The 17,050-nt window shown below is 37.7% G+C and overlaps 1 protein-coding gene across 1 annotated transcript; it reads left to right on the top strand.

The window, feature by feature from the left end:
• Window positions 1–201: 201 nt before the first annotated feature.
• On the top strand, window positions 202–16,499 carry LOC130216988 (uncharacterized). The gene is made up of 2 exons (XM_056448951.1): window positions 202–602; window positions 15,688–16,499. The coding sequence occupies exons 1-2, from the start codon at window positions 206–208 to the stop codon at window positions 15,894–15,896; spliced, it is 606 nt and encodes a 201-aa protein (XP_056304926.1). The 5' UTR covers window positions 202–205; the 3' UTR covers window positions 15,897–16,499.
• Window positions 16,500–17,050: the final 551 nt, after the last annotated feature.

Genomic DNA, 17,050 nt, shown 5'->3' with positions numbered 1-17,050 from the left:
TTTTACTTTATCAATATTATTATGTACAAATCATTTTAGCTCAGTTTCTTTCTTATAAAGCCAGGTAAATAGCCTGCTGATGTATTGCATGTGGAAAGAGGCATGAACTGAACGGGACTTCAGCAAGAGTTTGGCGCATCTACATCCACTGGTGATGCCGGAGGTCACTTCCACTAGAAGCGACAGGCTAACATCCAAAGGCATTATGTTTTTATGCAACACCACAGCCATCAAGGACTGGAGCTACTTTCTCTCCCAGATCTTGCCTCTTGTGAATAAATCAGCGGGGTTTGTCCATCAGAGTATGGATCGGGTGGAGGCGGTGACGAGCACTATGGTGACCGCTCTGGAGCCCGACTTGAGCGGGATGAGCGCCAGTCATCCGCCGCTGAACTCCAATCACACGTCCGGGATGGAGCATGTTTTTCAGTACTCGTACTCGGAGGGTGACCTGCAGTACACGGACTACAGGACACCCCAGAGGGACTCGATACCGCTGCCCAAAGCGGTGCTTTATCTGGTCATGGCTGCGCTGGTAGTGGTGGCTGTGGCGTACGCGATTGTGGGACATCTGGTGAAGGATCTCGTGCATGAGTTTGTTGGTAAGTGCTGTATGGAAATATAATAAGCCTGTAGTTACAACAATTGGGAAAACGCTGTGGTTCGATTGTGTTTTGGATATGCATTCAGCGAGATGCAGCTGTGAAATGCAACTCGGCATGCAGCAGATGTATATATTGCACTATACTATACCTATACTCAAAGAAAAAGAGCTATAAACTGTCACTGGGATAGTACCTTTTTAAAATGTAGACTTCAGTACCTAAAGGGTGCATATTATTGCCTCAAACGTATACACTAAACAATTTTTGCTGCCTTAATTATATAATTATTATTATTTTTTCCAAATACAATGTTTTTTTTTTTGTTGTTGAATCAAAACACCTCAATCAAACAGACTAAACATATTAATTTAAACTTTTTATAACTTTAAAAAATGCAATTGAAGTAACAAAAATTGTCAAAAAGTGTAAATCTATATGAGTTGAACTGGTAGTATTAATAATATTTCTGTCATGAACACTCTTGGGATTTAGTATGATAATGAATATATACTGTGTGCCAATGTTCATGTATTTGGTCTTGGTGGAGTAGATCTGCTCCGCTGCTAAAACTGTTCAATTTCTGTAAATATCTAATTGCGATTTTATTGACAGAGATTGCGATTTCAATTTGATATGTGATTTAAATTTGTAGTCAAGCTTCAGCTCAATGATCTGTATTGCAGCTTCTTACTGCTAAAATGCAGTGAGTGTTGAAAAGATATTAACTACTCCAACATTTATTCAAATTTGTTTTTAAATATTCAGAAATTAAACACTCATTTTTCTGTTGAGCAAACAGTAAACACAGTAAATGACCTCTCCTTTCTTTAAACAAGTTGAACTTAAGATTGCAACTATTGAGTGTCACTGACAATACTTTTAGTTGACTTTTTAGCAAGACACTCCTCATATAGCTGCCTGTGGTGCTTTTTGAGTTGCTGGTTGTTGTATTTCCTTGTGCTGTGGCAACAATTCTTCCAAATCCTTACAATTCTTACCTGTTTTTGTTCAGTGTCTGTGACTTTGAAACCAAAATATTCACATATTACCTAGGTCCTACTTTTCTTTGATATAAGTGAGGTTTATTCATTAACTAATTTCGAGAGGATCATGTGCTTATGATTTATCACAGCCGGTCTCATATTAAGCTAATCAGTATCATCCAATCATATGAGCCTTAAGCTACTATAAATAACCACAGTTTTCAGTCCACTTTATCTTCGTTTGGAAGAAACCCCCCTTCTCCCCGTTCTCCTCCTTCATTATAGATCGGGCGGCACGGAGGCCCAGTAGTTAGCACTGTTAGCCCCACAGCAAGAACACTGCCAGCCCTGGTCCTGCCAGGTCGGTAGGTGTTTCTGTGAGGAATTCGTATATTCTCCCCGTGTCCGCGTGGGTTTTCCCCGGGTTCTCCAGTTTCCTCCCACCATTCAAATATATACATCATGCATAACAATCAAGCATTTGTCTAGCCCACTTTTTTCCTCACATGTTCCCTTGGTCTGCAAACGGGAGGAAGCCCCGGGCTCGAGGATCCCTTGAGCTCGGGGCTCTCTCCCGGGACAGCATGCCAAACAAGCTTTTGATGAATCATCGGCTAAGTGTGAAATCTTGAATTCGTCTATTAATTCTTCTGGAGTGGCAAATGTCATCATCCAACTCGTCCATGCTTTCCTGTTTGTTTTTTGTTTGTTAGGTTTTTATTTATTGTGGGCTTTCCGCATAGTTCGTTTGCACAATTCTGATTGGGCAGAACAAAAGTGCGCTAACTTAATTGGCTAGTAACACTTTCACGCACAGATGGCAGTCATGCATTTGCTCTGGGCAGGGGAAATTAAATAATACAATTATATATATATTTCTTATCGCAGCCTCTTGCGATTTAGCTAATCTCAATGTATCCAATTGCGATTTGATTATGATTAATCACACAGGCCTATACGCTGCTGCTGCTGCTGGTGGTTTGATTATTATAGCAGAGCAAGTACCGAAACCTGCTACTGCCAGTCATATCTGTCAACCCTCTTGTTTTTCCGGTGATTCTCCCCTATTTTACAATTCTATCCCGCTATCATCCTGTAAAGCTATTTTCCCTATTTCTCCCGTCTTTTTAATTTCCTATGAAGGGTGGCAATAAACATCAAAGAGCCAATTCTGCTTACACGCAACCCATACCGCCGAACCTCTAGGGGGCGCCCCTTGCTCTTAAAATATGAATCAGTTTTGTGCTTTCGTTTTATTTAGGCATGAAAACAAGTAAATAAATCTAGATATTAGTGGTGGGACGTTAACGTGCTGCGTTGATGCGAGACTCTTATAGGGCGATTAAAAAATATCACCGTTAATCTATTCCCAAAGTTGGGTTGGGAGCTGGGTCTATTCTACGCTAGCTATGATGACTTTCACCTTGATATTTTAGCGCAGATGTATACCTGGCTGAATTGCACTGTAGGTGGCGAGAACAAGTCTTTGAACCTGTGTTTAATGTAGATCAATTTCAGGATTACAGTGTGATTAATCTAGATTAAAAAAAATGTATCTACGCCCAACTATACTATATATATATATATATATATATATATATATATATATATATATATATATATATATATATATATATATATATATATATATAATATAATGAAATAAATATAAAAATGGCGGGATTCCCTTTCTTTCCATTACAGGCGTCGTCGACCTTCTATGCACTCCTCAAAACAGTCAGTTTTATGTAGCGATGCGTGGCTCTCAGTTCACGCTTCATAGTGATAAATAGACAATGTTTCCCAAACAGATTCTGTAAACGCAATTTGAAGTGGGTTTTGGGTGCGTGTTTGAACAGACTGCTACTACTATTAGTAATAATAATGATTATGTTTAAACATGTCGATCTTCGTGGGTTTTTTTTATTACACAACAAATTAAATGTGCATAAACAGTTAAGAAAGCAATCGAATGCTTTCATTATAGATCTGTGAATTTTTAAAATGACACCTGTTAGTTAATGTAATCAAACGAAAAATCAAAATGAGAGATTCGTTCACTGCTTTTTAATCAGAATGTTTAAATTATATAGAGAAGAAAAGGTTACTGCGATTTGATAACTTGATTGAATATCTTTATAATAGCTATTAATTTTAATAGGCTAAACTTTAATTTATTTGCAGCTTAATGTAATGTATGCTATTTATTCTGTTCTTTGTTAATACTTTTAGCAAAAACATTTTACTAAACGTTTCAACTGTGTATTTACAAAAAAAAACAGCTCTAGATGAAAAGATTTAGTAATTTTTGTTTTTTTATGGGTGGTGGGGTTGGAACGATCCATTAGTTTCACATCCCAATGTTGACAGGTATGCTGCCAGTATGTACACAGACATGTTGTCTGAGAATATAACACGCTGCTGCTGCAAACATAATATACATGTAACCCCAGATGCAGATCTACATAGTACATAGTTCCCAGTACTGGGTTGCAGCTGGAAGGGCATACGCTGCATAAAACATGCTGGAATAGATAAGTCAGAGACTAAGCTGAAGGAAAGTTAATGAATAATAACTAATAAAACTGGTCACACTTTATTTTTATGGTCTGTTTGAGTATTAGTAGACTGTCTGCTTAATATCTGTTGATTCTGCTCCTTCAACAGACATTTAACTGACTATAAGAAACTTTGCAAGTTCATGTCAACTTATACTAACCCCAACCTAACATTCTACTTATAATCTAATGAGAATTAGTTGGCATGTGAAGAAGATTTTTATTTACTAAACCTATATGAAGACCCATTTAATTGGGTGAGTGGAGGGCCCTACGAATCTGCCATTATATATCTTTGAAAACAGGTGATAGGTTAAGGCAAAGGGGTCATAAAAGAGCATGAGAGAGGACTTGGGGATGCATTGGGAGAACCATCTGTGTCAGAAAGGCATGAAATGTATACAACACATTGAAACTGTCATGTATATTTGAAAAGACACACACTGTATGGGAGAGAAGAGTCCAGTTTAGATGTTTGAAACATAGATACTAGTCATGATTACCAAATGTGAACTGTATGTGGAAAAACGGTGATGATTATATTGGATCAGTAATTATAAGGGCCAACAAGAAGAGGGGTCTTTAAATAAAGGCCGTAAAGAAGTTGGAGCTGGGAGAGGCCTGTTGAACCAGTAAACAGCTGTGAAAACACCAAGGTGGGAGGAAGCAAGGATAAAGGGGATAGCAAATTTGAGGGACACTGGATTGTCCTGGAGTGAGACTAGAGATGGGTCTGCTTATACACGTCTCTGCTTTTTTGGGAAATATTCCAATAAAGTATATTCTTCTGATATTCATAACCCCAGTCTGAGCTTGATTCATTAAGAGACAAGCCAGAAACCACATCACATCAAAATAAAGTGTGACCTGAAGCACTACAATAAAGCAATACTAAAGTTTGTTTTTATACCTGTTAAAGGTATAAACTTAGGTAAATATTGTAGTAATCCAGCACAGTATATCATGATAAAAGCTTCCACTGCAAAAATATAAAGTAAAACCCAGCAGAAGCCTATAATAGACTCCCAAAATTCCCTTTTTAATGTCATCGGTGGAGTTTAAACATGAAGCAAATGCTGAAAAGCCCTTATATTAACATTGTTCATTCACATTCACCTCCACAAGCATCTGATTCTCTCTCAAAGCTTAGAGTCGAGTGTCTGGAAGGGCATGAAAAGGAATTACATTTAATTCCTTTGGAGTCCCTCACTTCTGTTTTTCAAAGACCTTGACGTTTACCTGAAGCGATGAAGCAGGCGAGTTTCACACGTACACACACACACACACACACACACAGAAATAGTGAGGGAACACGAGCACTCAACAATACCTCGGAGATTTCTCCAAAAGCCCAGGTTACAGCAGGTCCTGCATTGCTGTAGATCTGCTCTGTGTGCATTCATGAGGGTCCTGAAGGTGTAAATGTGAGGATTGTCTGGTGAGATTGTAACTGTATATTTCTCTCTCCACCAGGGACGGACAGGAAGGTGAAAGCTTGTTCTTTTCTATTTGAGCTTATTGTGATTTACATGTCAAGATAAGCACACTCTCTTTGGTTTGCGTTTTGTATGTTGGTTTGTTTTTGGTTTTTTTGAGGCAAGTTATATGTGTTTAAAGTAGGCATGGGCCGATATTTAAATATCACGGTTTCACGATATTGTGATTACTGATGTAAAATATGTTAATTTAAAGCAGGACTCAATTTACCTGGGGGCCGCTGGAGGCAGAGTCTGGGTGAGGCTGGTTCGCATCAGGTTTTCCACAAGAAATTAATTATATTATTAATTATTAATTTCCCTGCTGAAAAATCCAGCTTAAACCAGCCTAGGCTGGTTGGCTGGTTATAGCTGGTTGACCAGCCTGGTTTTAGAGGGGTTTTGGCCACTTTCAGGCTGGTTTCCAGCCATTTCCAGCCTGGTCTTAGCTGGTCAGGCTGGAAAATGACCAGCTAAATCCAGCTAAAACCAGCTTGACCAGCCTGGTTTAAGCTGGACATAGCTGGTTTTGGCTGGGCTTCCAGCCTGGCAAGTTGGTCAAGCTAGTTTTAGCTGGTCATTTTCCAGCCTGACCAGCTAAGACCAGGCTGGAAATGGCTGGATACCAGCTTGAAAGTGGCCAAAACCCCTCTAAAACCAGCCAACCAGCCTAGGCTGGTTTAAGCTGTTTTTTTTCAGTAGGGATTGTTTAGTTTTTCATCTTATTTTGTGTTAAAAATAGTAATAAAGTGATTTGCGAAGATTGGAATTTTTTAAACACAAAATAAGAAATAAGAAAACAAACAAATAAAAAATTAATAAAAAATAAATAAATCAATGATAATAATAATAGGAATAATAATTAGATTTACTGTTATCCGCAGTGCTGTTGTTATAGGAAAAAGAAGCAACACTGTGTTGTTGTCATTTATTTCAACTACTTTTACATCATATAGAAATATGATTCAATTCAATTCACCTTTATTTGTATAGCACTTTACAATGTAGATGTGTCAAAGCAGCTTCACATAAAAGGTCACAGTAAATAGGAACAGTGTAGTTCAGTTTGTAGTGTTTAAGTTCAGTTCAGTTGAGCTCAGTTCAGTGTGGTTTAATAATCACTACTGAGAGTCCAAATATTGAAGAGCAAATCCAACGATGCGCAGCTCTATAGATCCTAAACCATGCAAGCCAGTGCCGACAGCGGAGAGGGAAAAAAGCTTCACTAAAGGCGGAAGTGAAGAAAAAAAAACCTTGAGAGAAACCAGACTCAGTTGGGCACGATCATTTTAATTTCTCCGCTGGCCAAACGTCTTGTGCAGAGCTGCAGTGTCAGTGGCGGAGGCTGGAAGCTGGCCTCAGCGAAGACTTGTCTGTCCCTGGAGCGTCACAGGAATCAGTCTCATGTTCTCCACTCCTCCATGACCATCACAGTAGCTGCTCAGGATACGGCCTGGTCCAGGATAGGGAAACCTTGGGATCATCTCGTCGTTGGTCTTGGATCGAATCAGTGACTCTGCATAGTCTGAGGGCCTTGGGAAGAGTATCCCTAGGTGGAAATGGAGAATGTTTATTGTGTGAGGCAATGCAAATATAATGCAGGTAGAGTGATGCAAATGATCCACAAATAACTGCGACTCTATAATTGGTCGGAGTAAGCGGGGAGTGTTATTGCCGATGGACAGGTGTCGATGTGTGACTGCAGATGACTACATTAGGTTGCATTTAGTTCCTTACTTGTCTTTTATTTTTTCTGCGCACAAAACAATAACCACCAACCAATGAGAGTGATTGTAAATGCAAGAAAGATGATTGGTTTGAAAATATTCTTCCGGACCAATAGCTAAAAGCAGGGGCGTAGCTAGACCCAATTTACTGGGGCACGTGCCCCAGTAAAAATCGCTAGTGCCCCAGAAAATGCTTTGAGATATGATTTTTTATATATGCAAAGTGTATTTATTAAAAGTGGTAATGCCGGAATAAAGACGTTATTGGAAAAATGTACTTTTTTTTCACGCGTTGCTCAATGTGAAACCAGTGTAACAGTCTTTTATGCAAGGTGACGGCACACAGTGAGTTTTGCAAGTCGACAAAACTAAAGTTTTAATAATATGAGGGTGATCTTACCAAGCATGCCTCCTGATGACGACAAGTCAGGGAGGTAAAGACTTAATAAACCTATCTAAGACAACAAAGAGTACTATAAACATCTTTTTTTATTGAATTGTCTATAGAATTTCATTCAAATGAAATTATTATTCATGAAAAATATTTCTTAAATGATCTTAGCATCACTCCAGTTGTGTCTTTACATTGTTTTCCAGTTGCATTTAGGATTAATTTCTGTTATTTAGAATAATAATTCTATAATAACGATAACACTTTTATTTATTTATAATAAATATTTTTTGGATATTTTTATATATATATTTGGCATGCACTGCTCCCGAAATGCGCACGTCTCCATTGGAAATAATGAACTTGCGTGCAGAAAAGACGCAATATGTGAACGGCCCGTTGGTATAGTTAATCCAGTGTGTGTGCTTATTAGGTTCAGTGTAAGCTCAGAACTTTAAACTAGCACACAGTTGGCATTCCTTGCAACACAAACGCGGCTTTGAGAAGCCTTTACGATTAATTAACTGTAATAAATTTAAGCGTGGTTAATAGTGAAGTTAGCTAATCATTGCATCACTGATAACGATATGAGTGCATTGTACAAACGGCCTTTTCTACAAACATATTGAAATGTTTTCGCCTGCCTGCTCCACTTAATGTCAGGTGACTCACGCTCTGCACAGACATCAACTGCGGCTTATGCTGTATTGAACAGATGCACATCACTTAACTATAGCGGCCGTTTTTCGACTGAACTAAATTTATTTTTGATGTCTTGGTCATACTATTTGAAGGGTTGGAACAAATTGCCTCGGGAAGCGGGTTCGGCCCACGGGCTGCCAATTGAATAGCCCTGGTCTAAAGTCTAAGCAAACGAAAACATGTAATCAAAAGTACAAACAATTTGATATACAAATCAATAATAAGCATTTAAATTGGAACCAATATTAATTACATTTACAAGTTGTTTCCAAGAAAAAAAAAATTCCTAAAAAGACTAAATGCCTTAATAGATCTAAAAGAAGGACGATTGTTCCAGTCAAAAGGAGCTTTGTATTGAAAGGACCTACGGCCACTTTCTGTTGTAATTCATAAATCAAAAACAACCCAGGCTTATTCTGAAAACGTACCTCCACGGACGTTTCTAGAGACCGCGAAATACATTCCGGCGGCACGTGTTTCTGCAGTTTTTGTTTTCGCGAATCCGCCAGAGGTCGCTGTGTACACTTTTTTTGAGATCTCAAATTTCCCTCGCAAGTGCCATTCGCACCTGTTGTTCTTGCGTAAACCCACCAGAGGCCGCTGTTGACAGACTTTCTGACTGATTGACCCACCCTCCCTCTTCCCTTAACCCAACCATCCCTAAACCCAAAACATCCTACTAGAATGATTCAGAAAATCAATCTATAAATAAAGATTTAATAACATTAATAATGACCAGGGGTGCGTTTCCGAAAACCATCGTTAGCTAACTAAGGCCGCAAGTTCCGTCGTTACATTGTTTGTTGGAACGACGGTTTTGGGAACGCCAAATCAACAAACTATCGCAAACCTTGTCGCAAACTTGTATGCTTAGAACTACTCTAGAGCTGTAGTTAGAAATGTAGTTCCTGGCTGTGTCCCATTCCCAGTTATCCCCCCTATGCCAACCTATTCATTTAGAACCTTCTAACATTTAAACTTGGAATGATTAAAAATAAAAAAGCATTGAAGTCATCTCTCTTAGGTGTAATTTGCTTTACAATACTTAGTATTTTTACAGTTCAGTTTTAGCGATCTTCATGTTTACAATTGCCCTCCCTTCATAGTGCACTTTGAAGTCAAGAACATTGATGTCATTTTGAACACAGCCTCATGACGAAAGCTATAGGTGACCTATTATTTAAAAGCGGAATTTACGTTACGTCTCCAAAGCTTGTGAAAACAAAAAACAGCATACCTTAATGCTTTTAATCTGTAGTAGGTTATTTATTAAGTATCTGTACTGTATATGACCTGGGCCTGCTGGTTAGAACATTTCTGCAGTGGTTGACATGTCAAATTGTAAAAGTAGAATTTTCAAAAAAAAAAAAAAATGAATAAACAATATAAGAATAATAATAATAAAAATCATTAATATTATGAATATTATTATTATTAAAGTAGGATTTTTTTACTTTCCTAATAAATAACAAATATTAATTTCATTTTTAATAAATAGTCTCATTATTTATTTACTTATATGATTTATATGAGATTAGGATAGGTGTTCGCTTTTGTAAGTAATTTTATGTTTTAGAATAGAATATGTAATGTTCTCAATCATATTTGTAAAGGAAACACAGGCTCTATATGTACACTGAAAAAATTATTCAAAGATGATTCCTTGGATTTACTCAATTATTTTACGTTAAGTGGTTGTAAACAATTTATTTGTGTGGAATTTAAACAAACAAATTAAGTTGAACGTTGTTAAATTGTTAAAAAAACGTTGTTTTGCATGCAACATTTTTTTCATGTACCACTTACATATATTTAAATTAATATGGAAAGCGAGTGCATGTTTTTAGCAAAACTAATATTGGATTTTTTTAAATGTGTGTGCATGTAAAACAATATAATTTGCACAAAGAAATTATGGAGTTCTTCTGCAAATAAGTTGTTACTCCACCCCATTTAGAGCATCATTATGGGCGTTTTACGTACGACAGAGAAACTACAGTTTTGGGAAACACTCGTCACTACATCGTTCTTTTCCGAAACGATGCATCGTACTATGATAGTTCAGCCGGAGTTATGTCGTTGTTTGGGAAACACACCTCAGATGTCTTTTAACGAACATTGTTTTCTTGTAATTAAAATTATTTTTGTTGATAACCTTAAGTACAAAGTTTCCCTTTTAGCTGGTAAAGAGTTTAATGAATGCTGTCAGACAGCAGCCTGCAGCTCATAATAAATATGGAGTGTGTATTGCGTTACATAACGACGCTGTTGTTGCTGCCCTAATTGGTATATCAAATTTGTTTTTATGAAATATCAAATATGATACAGACGTGTGCCTGACAGGTTTTGTGAGACTGTCCAACCTTCTGTTTCATAACAAAGGGCTCCTCATCATTTTAGTTAGTTATCATCCTTTTTTATTACATTACTGAAATCAGAGCTGTTAATCAACTCATGAGCTATTTCTAACTTAGCTTGTGTCTTTGAATGATGTTTTTGATGTTTGAATAATAGGGTGGCACGGTGGCTTAGTGGTTTGAATCACGCTAGGTCAGTTGCCGTTTCTGTGTGGAGTTTGCATGTTCTCACCGTGTTGGCTTGAGTTTCCTCCGGATGCTTCGGTTTCCCCCACAGTCCAAACTAAACTAAATACGCCGTTGTGTGTGTGAATGTGAGTTTGTAGGTGTTTCCCAGTACAAGGTTGCAGTTAGAAGGGCATCCGCTGTGTAAAACATATGCTGGAATAGTTGGCGGTTCATTCCGCTGTGGCGATCTCTGATAAATCAGAGACTAAGCCGAAGGAAAGTGAATGTTTGAATAATGTGTGCATGGCTGTTTTTTGTAAGACACATTCTTGTTATTGGTTTTCAGATGTGCATTTGAGTTCATTGCGTATGAGTCTGCATGTTTATCTCAGCCGTCTGTGCGTGTGAGTGTGTGTTTTCATCTCCGTCAGTGCAGATTACCATGGTTTAACCTCTCGCTTCTGCCGCCACAGGCTGTTTGCTGCTATTTCTTGTGTGTTTTATGCTTAATTTCTCATTTTTCTGACTGAATTTGTTCCCAGAGCATTTTCAAAACAAACACTTTCACTTTCTTGTCAAAGTAGACTGAATTTCACCTCATACAAAGTGTCCTGTGTGGTTGACTAATGATAGTTGATGTATGAATTAGCCAACGCATGCTACATTTTTGTCAAAGAACAAAAAAAACCTGATCTGACTGCAGTTTCTAGGTAGATGAACACTAGGGGGCAGTATGATGCCAACAACTTTTCTTCCTTTTCACATTGTTGATGTTTATAGGGACATATTATTGACAAATAAAGTGGTGGATGAGGAGATTCAATTTAAGAAAACACATGCAATTACAGTAAACGCCAGCAAAATAAGAAAAGATCTTCATTGATCTGTATGACAGCATACATCAGTCATCTGCACATCAATAACTGTCTGGTTTAGCTCAGCTACTAAATACGACCTCCAAAGACCACATCGAATAGTTCGGACTGCTGAGCGAATCACTGGTACAACCCTTCCTACTCCCCAAGAACTGTACTTATCTAGAGCGAGCAGAAGGGCTGCCAAAATCACTCTGGACCCCTCACACCCAGCACACTGCCTCTTTGAACTTTTACCTTCTGGTCGACGCTACAGAGCACTGCGCACCAGAACAGCCCGACACAGAAACAGTTTCTTCCCTCAGGCAATCCAACTCATGAACACTTGATGATAATAATTGCGAAACCAACATCACTACTGCTATACACTTTTATACACATATACACTTATTTAACAACACACTTTACATGCCAATTTGCACATAACAGCTGCACATATAACGTTGTATATAGTAATAAACACGTACATACACTTGTCAATCTGTATATTTGCACTCACTACTTACTTCTATTTTTTTATATATATTTATTATCTGTTTTTTGTCCTGTCTCTGTAATCCTGTTGCACTGTAGAAGCTCTGTCACCAAAACAAATTCCTAGTATATGTGAACATACCTGGCAATAAAGCTCTTTCTGATTCTGATACATGATGCAAATCCTCACCATGCAAGCACATTAAAGAAAACGAGCTGCATTTTTTTCATAACGCAAATAAATTAAGAAAACGCCTGCATTGTCTCACAAAACAGCTAAATAGCAGGGAACACAATGGATGAATCAAGGGGACCCAAAAACATGATGAACCTGGCTGGGATTTGTTTATTGTGCTGTGACTATTGCTCAGTGAAGTTGTAGGTGATCTTTGACAGGGGAGTTTTTTATTTGTTTTAATATTCTAATTACACCATTCCCTTGTCTTTAGTGTGTTGTACTGAAATCTGGACTTTACTAGAAATATGTTAAGCTGCTTTGACACAATCTACATTGTAAAAGCGCTATATAAATAAATATGAATTGAAATTTAATTGAATATCATTAGCCTAATTAACCATAAGCTTAATAGTCTGGGGTGGGTTTCCGAAAACCATCGTTAGCTAAGGTCGCAAGTTCCATTGTTACAAACATAGTTTGTTGATTTGTCGTTTCCCAAATCCATCGTTCCAATGAACATTCGCAAAATGCGTCGTAAACTTGTGCACTTGCAACTACACCTCTGGAGCTGTAGTTAGAAACATAGATCCTGGCTGTGTCCCATTCCCAGTTATCCCCCCTATGCCCTATTCATTAAGAACATTATAACATTTAAACTTGGAATGATTAAAAATAAAAAAGCATTGAAGTCATCTCTCTTAGGTGTAATTTGCTTTACAATACTTAGTATTTTAACAGTTCAGTTTTAGCGATCTTCATGTTTACAATTGCCCTCCCTTCATAGTGCACTTTGAAAACATTGATGTCATTTTGAACACAGACGTGGCTCATGACGAAAGCTATAGGTGAGCTATTATTTAAAAGCGGAATTTACGTTAGGTCTCCAAAGTTTGTGAAAACAAAAAACATAGCATATGTTAATGCTTTTAATCTATAGTAGGTTATTTATTAAGTATCTGTACTGTATATGACCTGGGCCTGCTGGTTAGAACATTTCTGCAGTGGTTTACATGGGTTAAATTGTAAAAGTAGAATTTTCAAAAAAATAAACAATCCTACATTATAATAATAAATAATAATCATCATCATTAATATTATTAATATTATTATTAAAGTAGGATTTGTGTTAATTTCCTAGTAAATTATAAAAATGTAATTTAATTTCTTAATAAATTGTCTTTATTTATTTATTTATATGATTTATATATGAGATTAGAACACATGTTAGCTTTTGTAAGTGATTTTATGTTTTAGAAAAGAATATGTAATGTTTTTAATTTTTTTTAAATGCATGTGCATATAAAACAATATAATTTGCATAACGAAACTATGGCACTCTTCTCTAAAGAAGTTGTTACTCCACCCCGTTTAGAGCATCATTATGGGCGTTTTACGTTATAACTATAGGTGGGCATAGATTAATTTTTTTTATCTAGATTAATTTTGAAATTAATCTAGATTAATCTAGATTAAAATGGCTCATTTGAATTCTGCCGAAGGCATTCAGAATATGTGTGGTAACCAAATAATAAGTCTTTGAGAACGGGTTTCTCGAGCCAGGCGGCGCATTAGACCAGGGGCTCATCTCCTGTTTCCAAAATGCATCACAAACTGCTTGAGAAACTGTTCTACTATGATAATCGGTGATGAAAATAAATGATGTTCAATAAGATGTACTTGTGTTTACTGACTGTTTATTCAGTTAAACATGAATGTTGAGCTGTAGGCCTACATAAGCTCCAAACAGCGATTTCTTACTTGCTTTTGATGTACGTACATACAGAAAATGCTGCTTCTCAATGCCAAGTTCACAGAGCCCTGACGGTGTGTCATTGAGTATGTTTACATGGGCAACAATACTTTAATATGATTTAAATATAAATACTCTGATTAAGAGTCTACCATGTAAACAGAGATTTTTGATTACCTTAATCTGACTAAAGTCATAACTGAACTAAACAGAAATGGAATTAAGACATGTGGAGTATGCATATATTAGTGGCATTACTGAAGTAAACACCACAATCAAACTGTTACCGTCATGTAGGACTTTTCACCATATTTTCCGACAAGATCCAAGACACAGGCGGCTGTCAGTAAAGGACTACAGGACTTTTTTCTTTACGTTTGGCGAGCGTTATTACATTCTATAACCCTCTCACCAGTCCTTACCCCTTATTTGCGTCTAATACCCCAGTTTGCCACGACGGTATGAATGAAATATTCATGAGTTAAAGTGAAACTGCCAAACTCAGTCAGGCATCCTGCTGATTTGATTCAGAAGGGCACTTGTTTGTCAGACGGCTCACCGGTCAGGTATACATCCGCGCTAAACTATCAAGGTGAAAGTCATCATAGCTTGTGTAGAATAGACCCAGCTCCCAACCCAACTTTGAGAATAGATTAACGGTGATATTTATATTTTATCGCGCGATAAGAGTCTCGCAGCACGTTAACGCCGATAACGGCCCACCACTAATTATAACTAACGTGCTTCAAACGATGGATCTGTAACAGAGAAACTACGGGTTTTGGAAAACACTCGTCACTACATCATTCTTTTCCCAAACGATGCATCATACTATGTTAGTTCAGCTGCGAGTTAGGTTGTTGTTTGGGAAACACACCCCAGGTCCGTCACATTTTAGGGTCCCCAGTATTTGCGTTGTGTTCTGATCTATTTGCATGTGTTGTGAGAAACTGCTGGTGTTTTTTTTTTATTTTAATTGTACTAGACTATAATCATTCTACTTTATTTGTACTAGACTATAATCATTCATATGCATAACGGGGTTGCAGTGGGTAACATGATCGTCTCACAGCAAGAAGGTTACTGGTTCGAGCCTTGGCTGGGTCAGTTGGCATTTCTCTGTGGAGTTTGCATGCAAGTCCAAAGACATGTGGTACAGGTAAATTGGGTAGACCAAATTGTCCATAGTGTATGTGTGTGAATGCGAATGTATGGATGTTTACCAGTGATGGATTGCAGCTGGAAGGGCATCCGCTGCGTAAAACATATGCTGGATAAGTTGGCGGTTCATTCCGCTGGGGCGACCCCTGATTAATAAAATGATTAAGCCGAAAAAAGAAAATGAATGAATGATATATGTTGTAACAGCTTGCATATCATGTCCCTTCTCTTTACTAGTGGATCTGTTGACTGATAATCATCTGTGATCTGTGTTTCTCATCAGAATGGGTGTTCGGTCCTCGTTCAGAAAACCACAGCAGGAGCAAGAGTGAGGTGAACTGCATCAGCAGCAGCGTGAACGAAATGAACGAACTCTCACATGCACCTGAAACACTCTGCATCACTTATAATCACTCCATGAAGCCTGAAGAACTGGTGGTGACCATCGACGAGACCTCGCCGCTGCCTCAAGAAGCCTACGCCGGGACATAATCGAGAGGGAAAAACACTGCGATTCGATTCAGCCCTTTATTATGAGGAGAAAAGCACATTTGCTTCAGTTTGAGGTGTCGAAAAGCGACGCTGTGAAGTCAAACCAATGGAGAAACTGAGGAAACTAGTGGATAAAGTACACTTGGAGCGCTGTGAGAAACACGTTATATTTTCAGATTGAATTTATAACCCTGAGAAAAGACTTCTTTATCATTCGTATCCGTCTAATCGCACAGTATTTTCTGTTATTTGTTCAGTGGAGACATGCACTGTGAATCCTAGAAGTAGTTTGCTGCTCTTGATCCATTTATTTCTTCTATATGGTTTTGTTTTTCTCCACTTTTGCGGATATTTACGGCTGAGTGCTTTATAGTATTTGCGAATACTCACGTTTAAACCACTTTCAGGTTCTGCTTGAAACTAGATCTGCTCCCTGTAGGTTACTTGAAACGTCAGGTAATAAGAATGATTTCATGATTTAGATATAACAGCTCTTGATGACAAAAAAATCAATATTTAATCCACAAAGGCAAAACAAGAGCTGTCTTTTTACTTTCATCTAAGGCAGTGTTACCAAAAATAGGTTTTTATTGACGAGAGACACCACACAGGCACTTCTCACTGAAATTATATATATATATATATAGTATAATAATATGATAATATATAGTGCACAGCATTAATGGGTACACCCCTTTTGAAACTGACAAAAAAACAATACATTTGATTAAATATTAAAATTAAATATATTAATTAAAGGGCAGCATGGTGGCTCAGTGGTTAGAACTGTCACCTCACAGCAAAAAGGTCGCTGGTTTGAGTCCTGGCTGGGCCAGTTGGCATTTCTGTGTGGAGTTTGCATGTTCTCCCCGTGTTGGTATGGGTTTCCTGTGGGTATGCGCTAGAGGTGAATTGAGTAAACTAAATTGGCTGTAATGTGTGTTTGTGTGAATAAGTGTGTATGGGTGTTTCCCAGTACTAGGTTACGGCTGGAAGGGCATCCGCTGTGTAAAACATATGAGAACATCCGCTGGAATAATTGGTGGTTCATTCCACTATGGCGACCTCTGAAATAAAGACTTCAGCCAAAGGTAAATGAATGAATGAATATTAATTAAAATGTGTGGGAAATGAGTGTATAAAAGATAATACAT

This window comes from Danio aesculapii, chromosome 23 (genome assembly GCF_903798145.1).
Source record: "Danio aesculapii chromosome 23, fDanAes4.1, whole genome shotgun sequence".
In the NCBI taxonomy this organism is placed as follows: Eukaryota; Metazoa; Chordata; class Actinopteri; order Cypriniformes; family Danionidae; genus Danio; species Danio aesculapii.
Note: the sequence above shows the minus strand (reverse complement) of the source record. Positions and strands in the feature narration are given on the sequence as shown.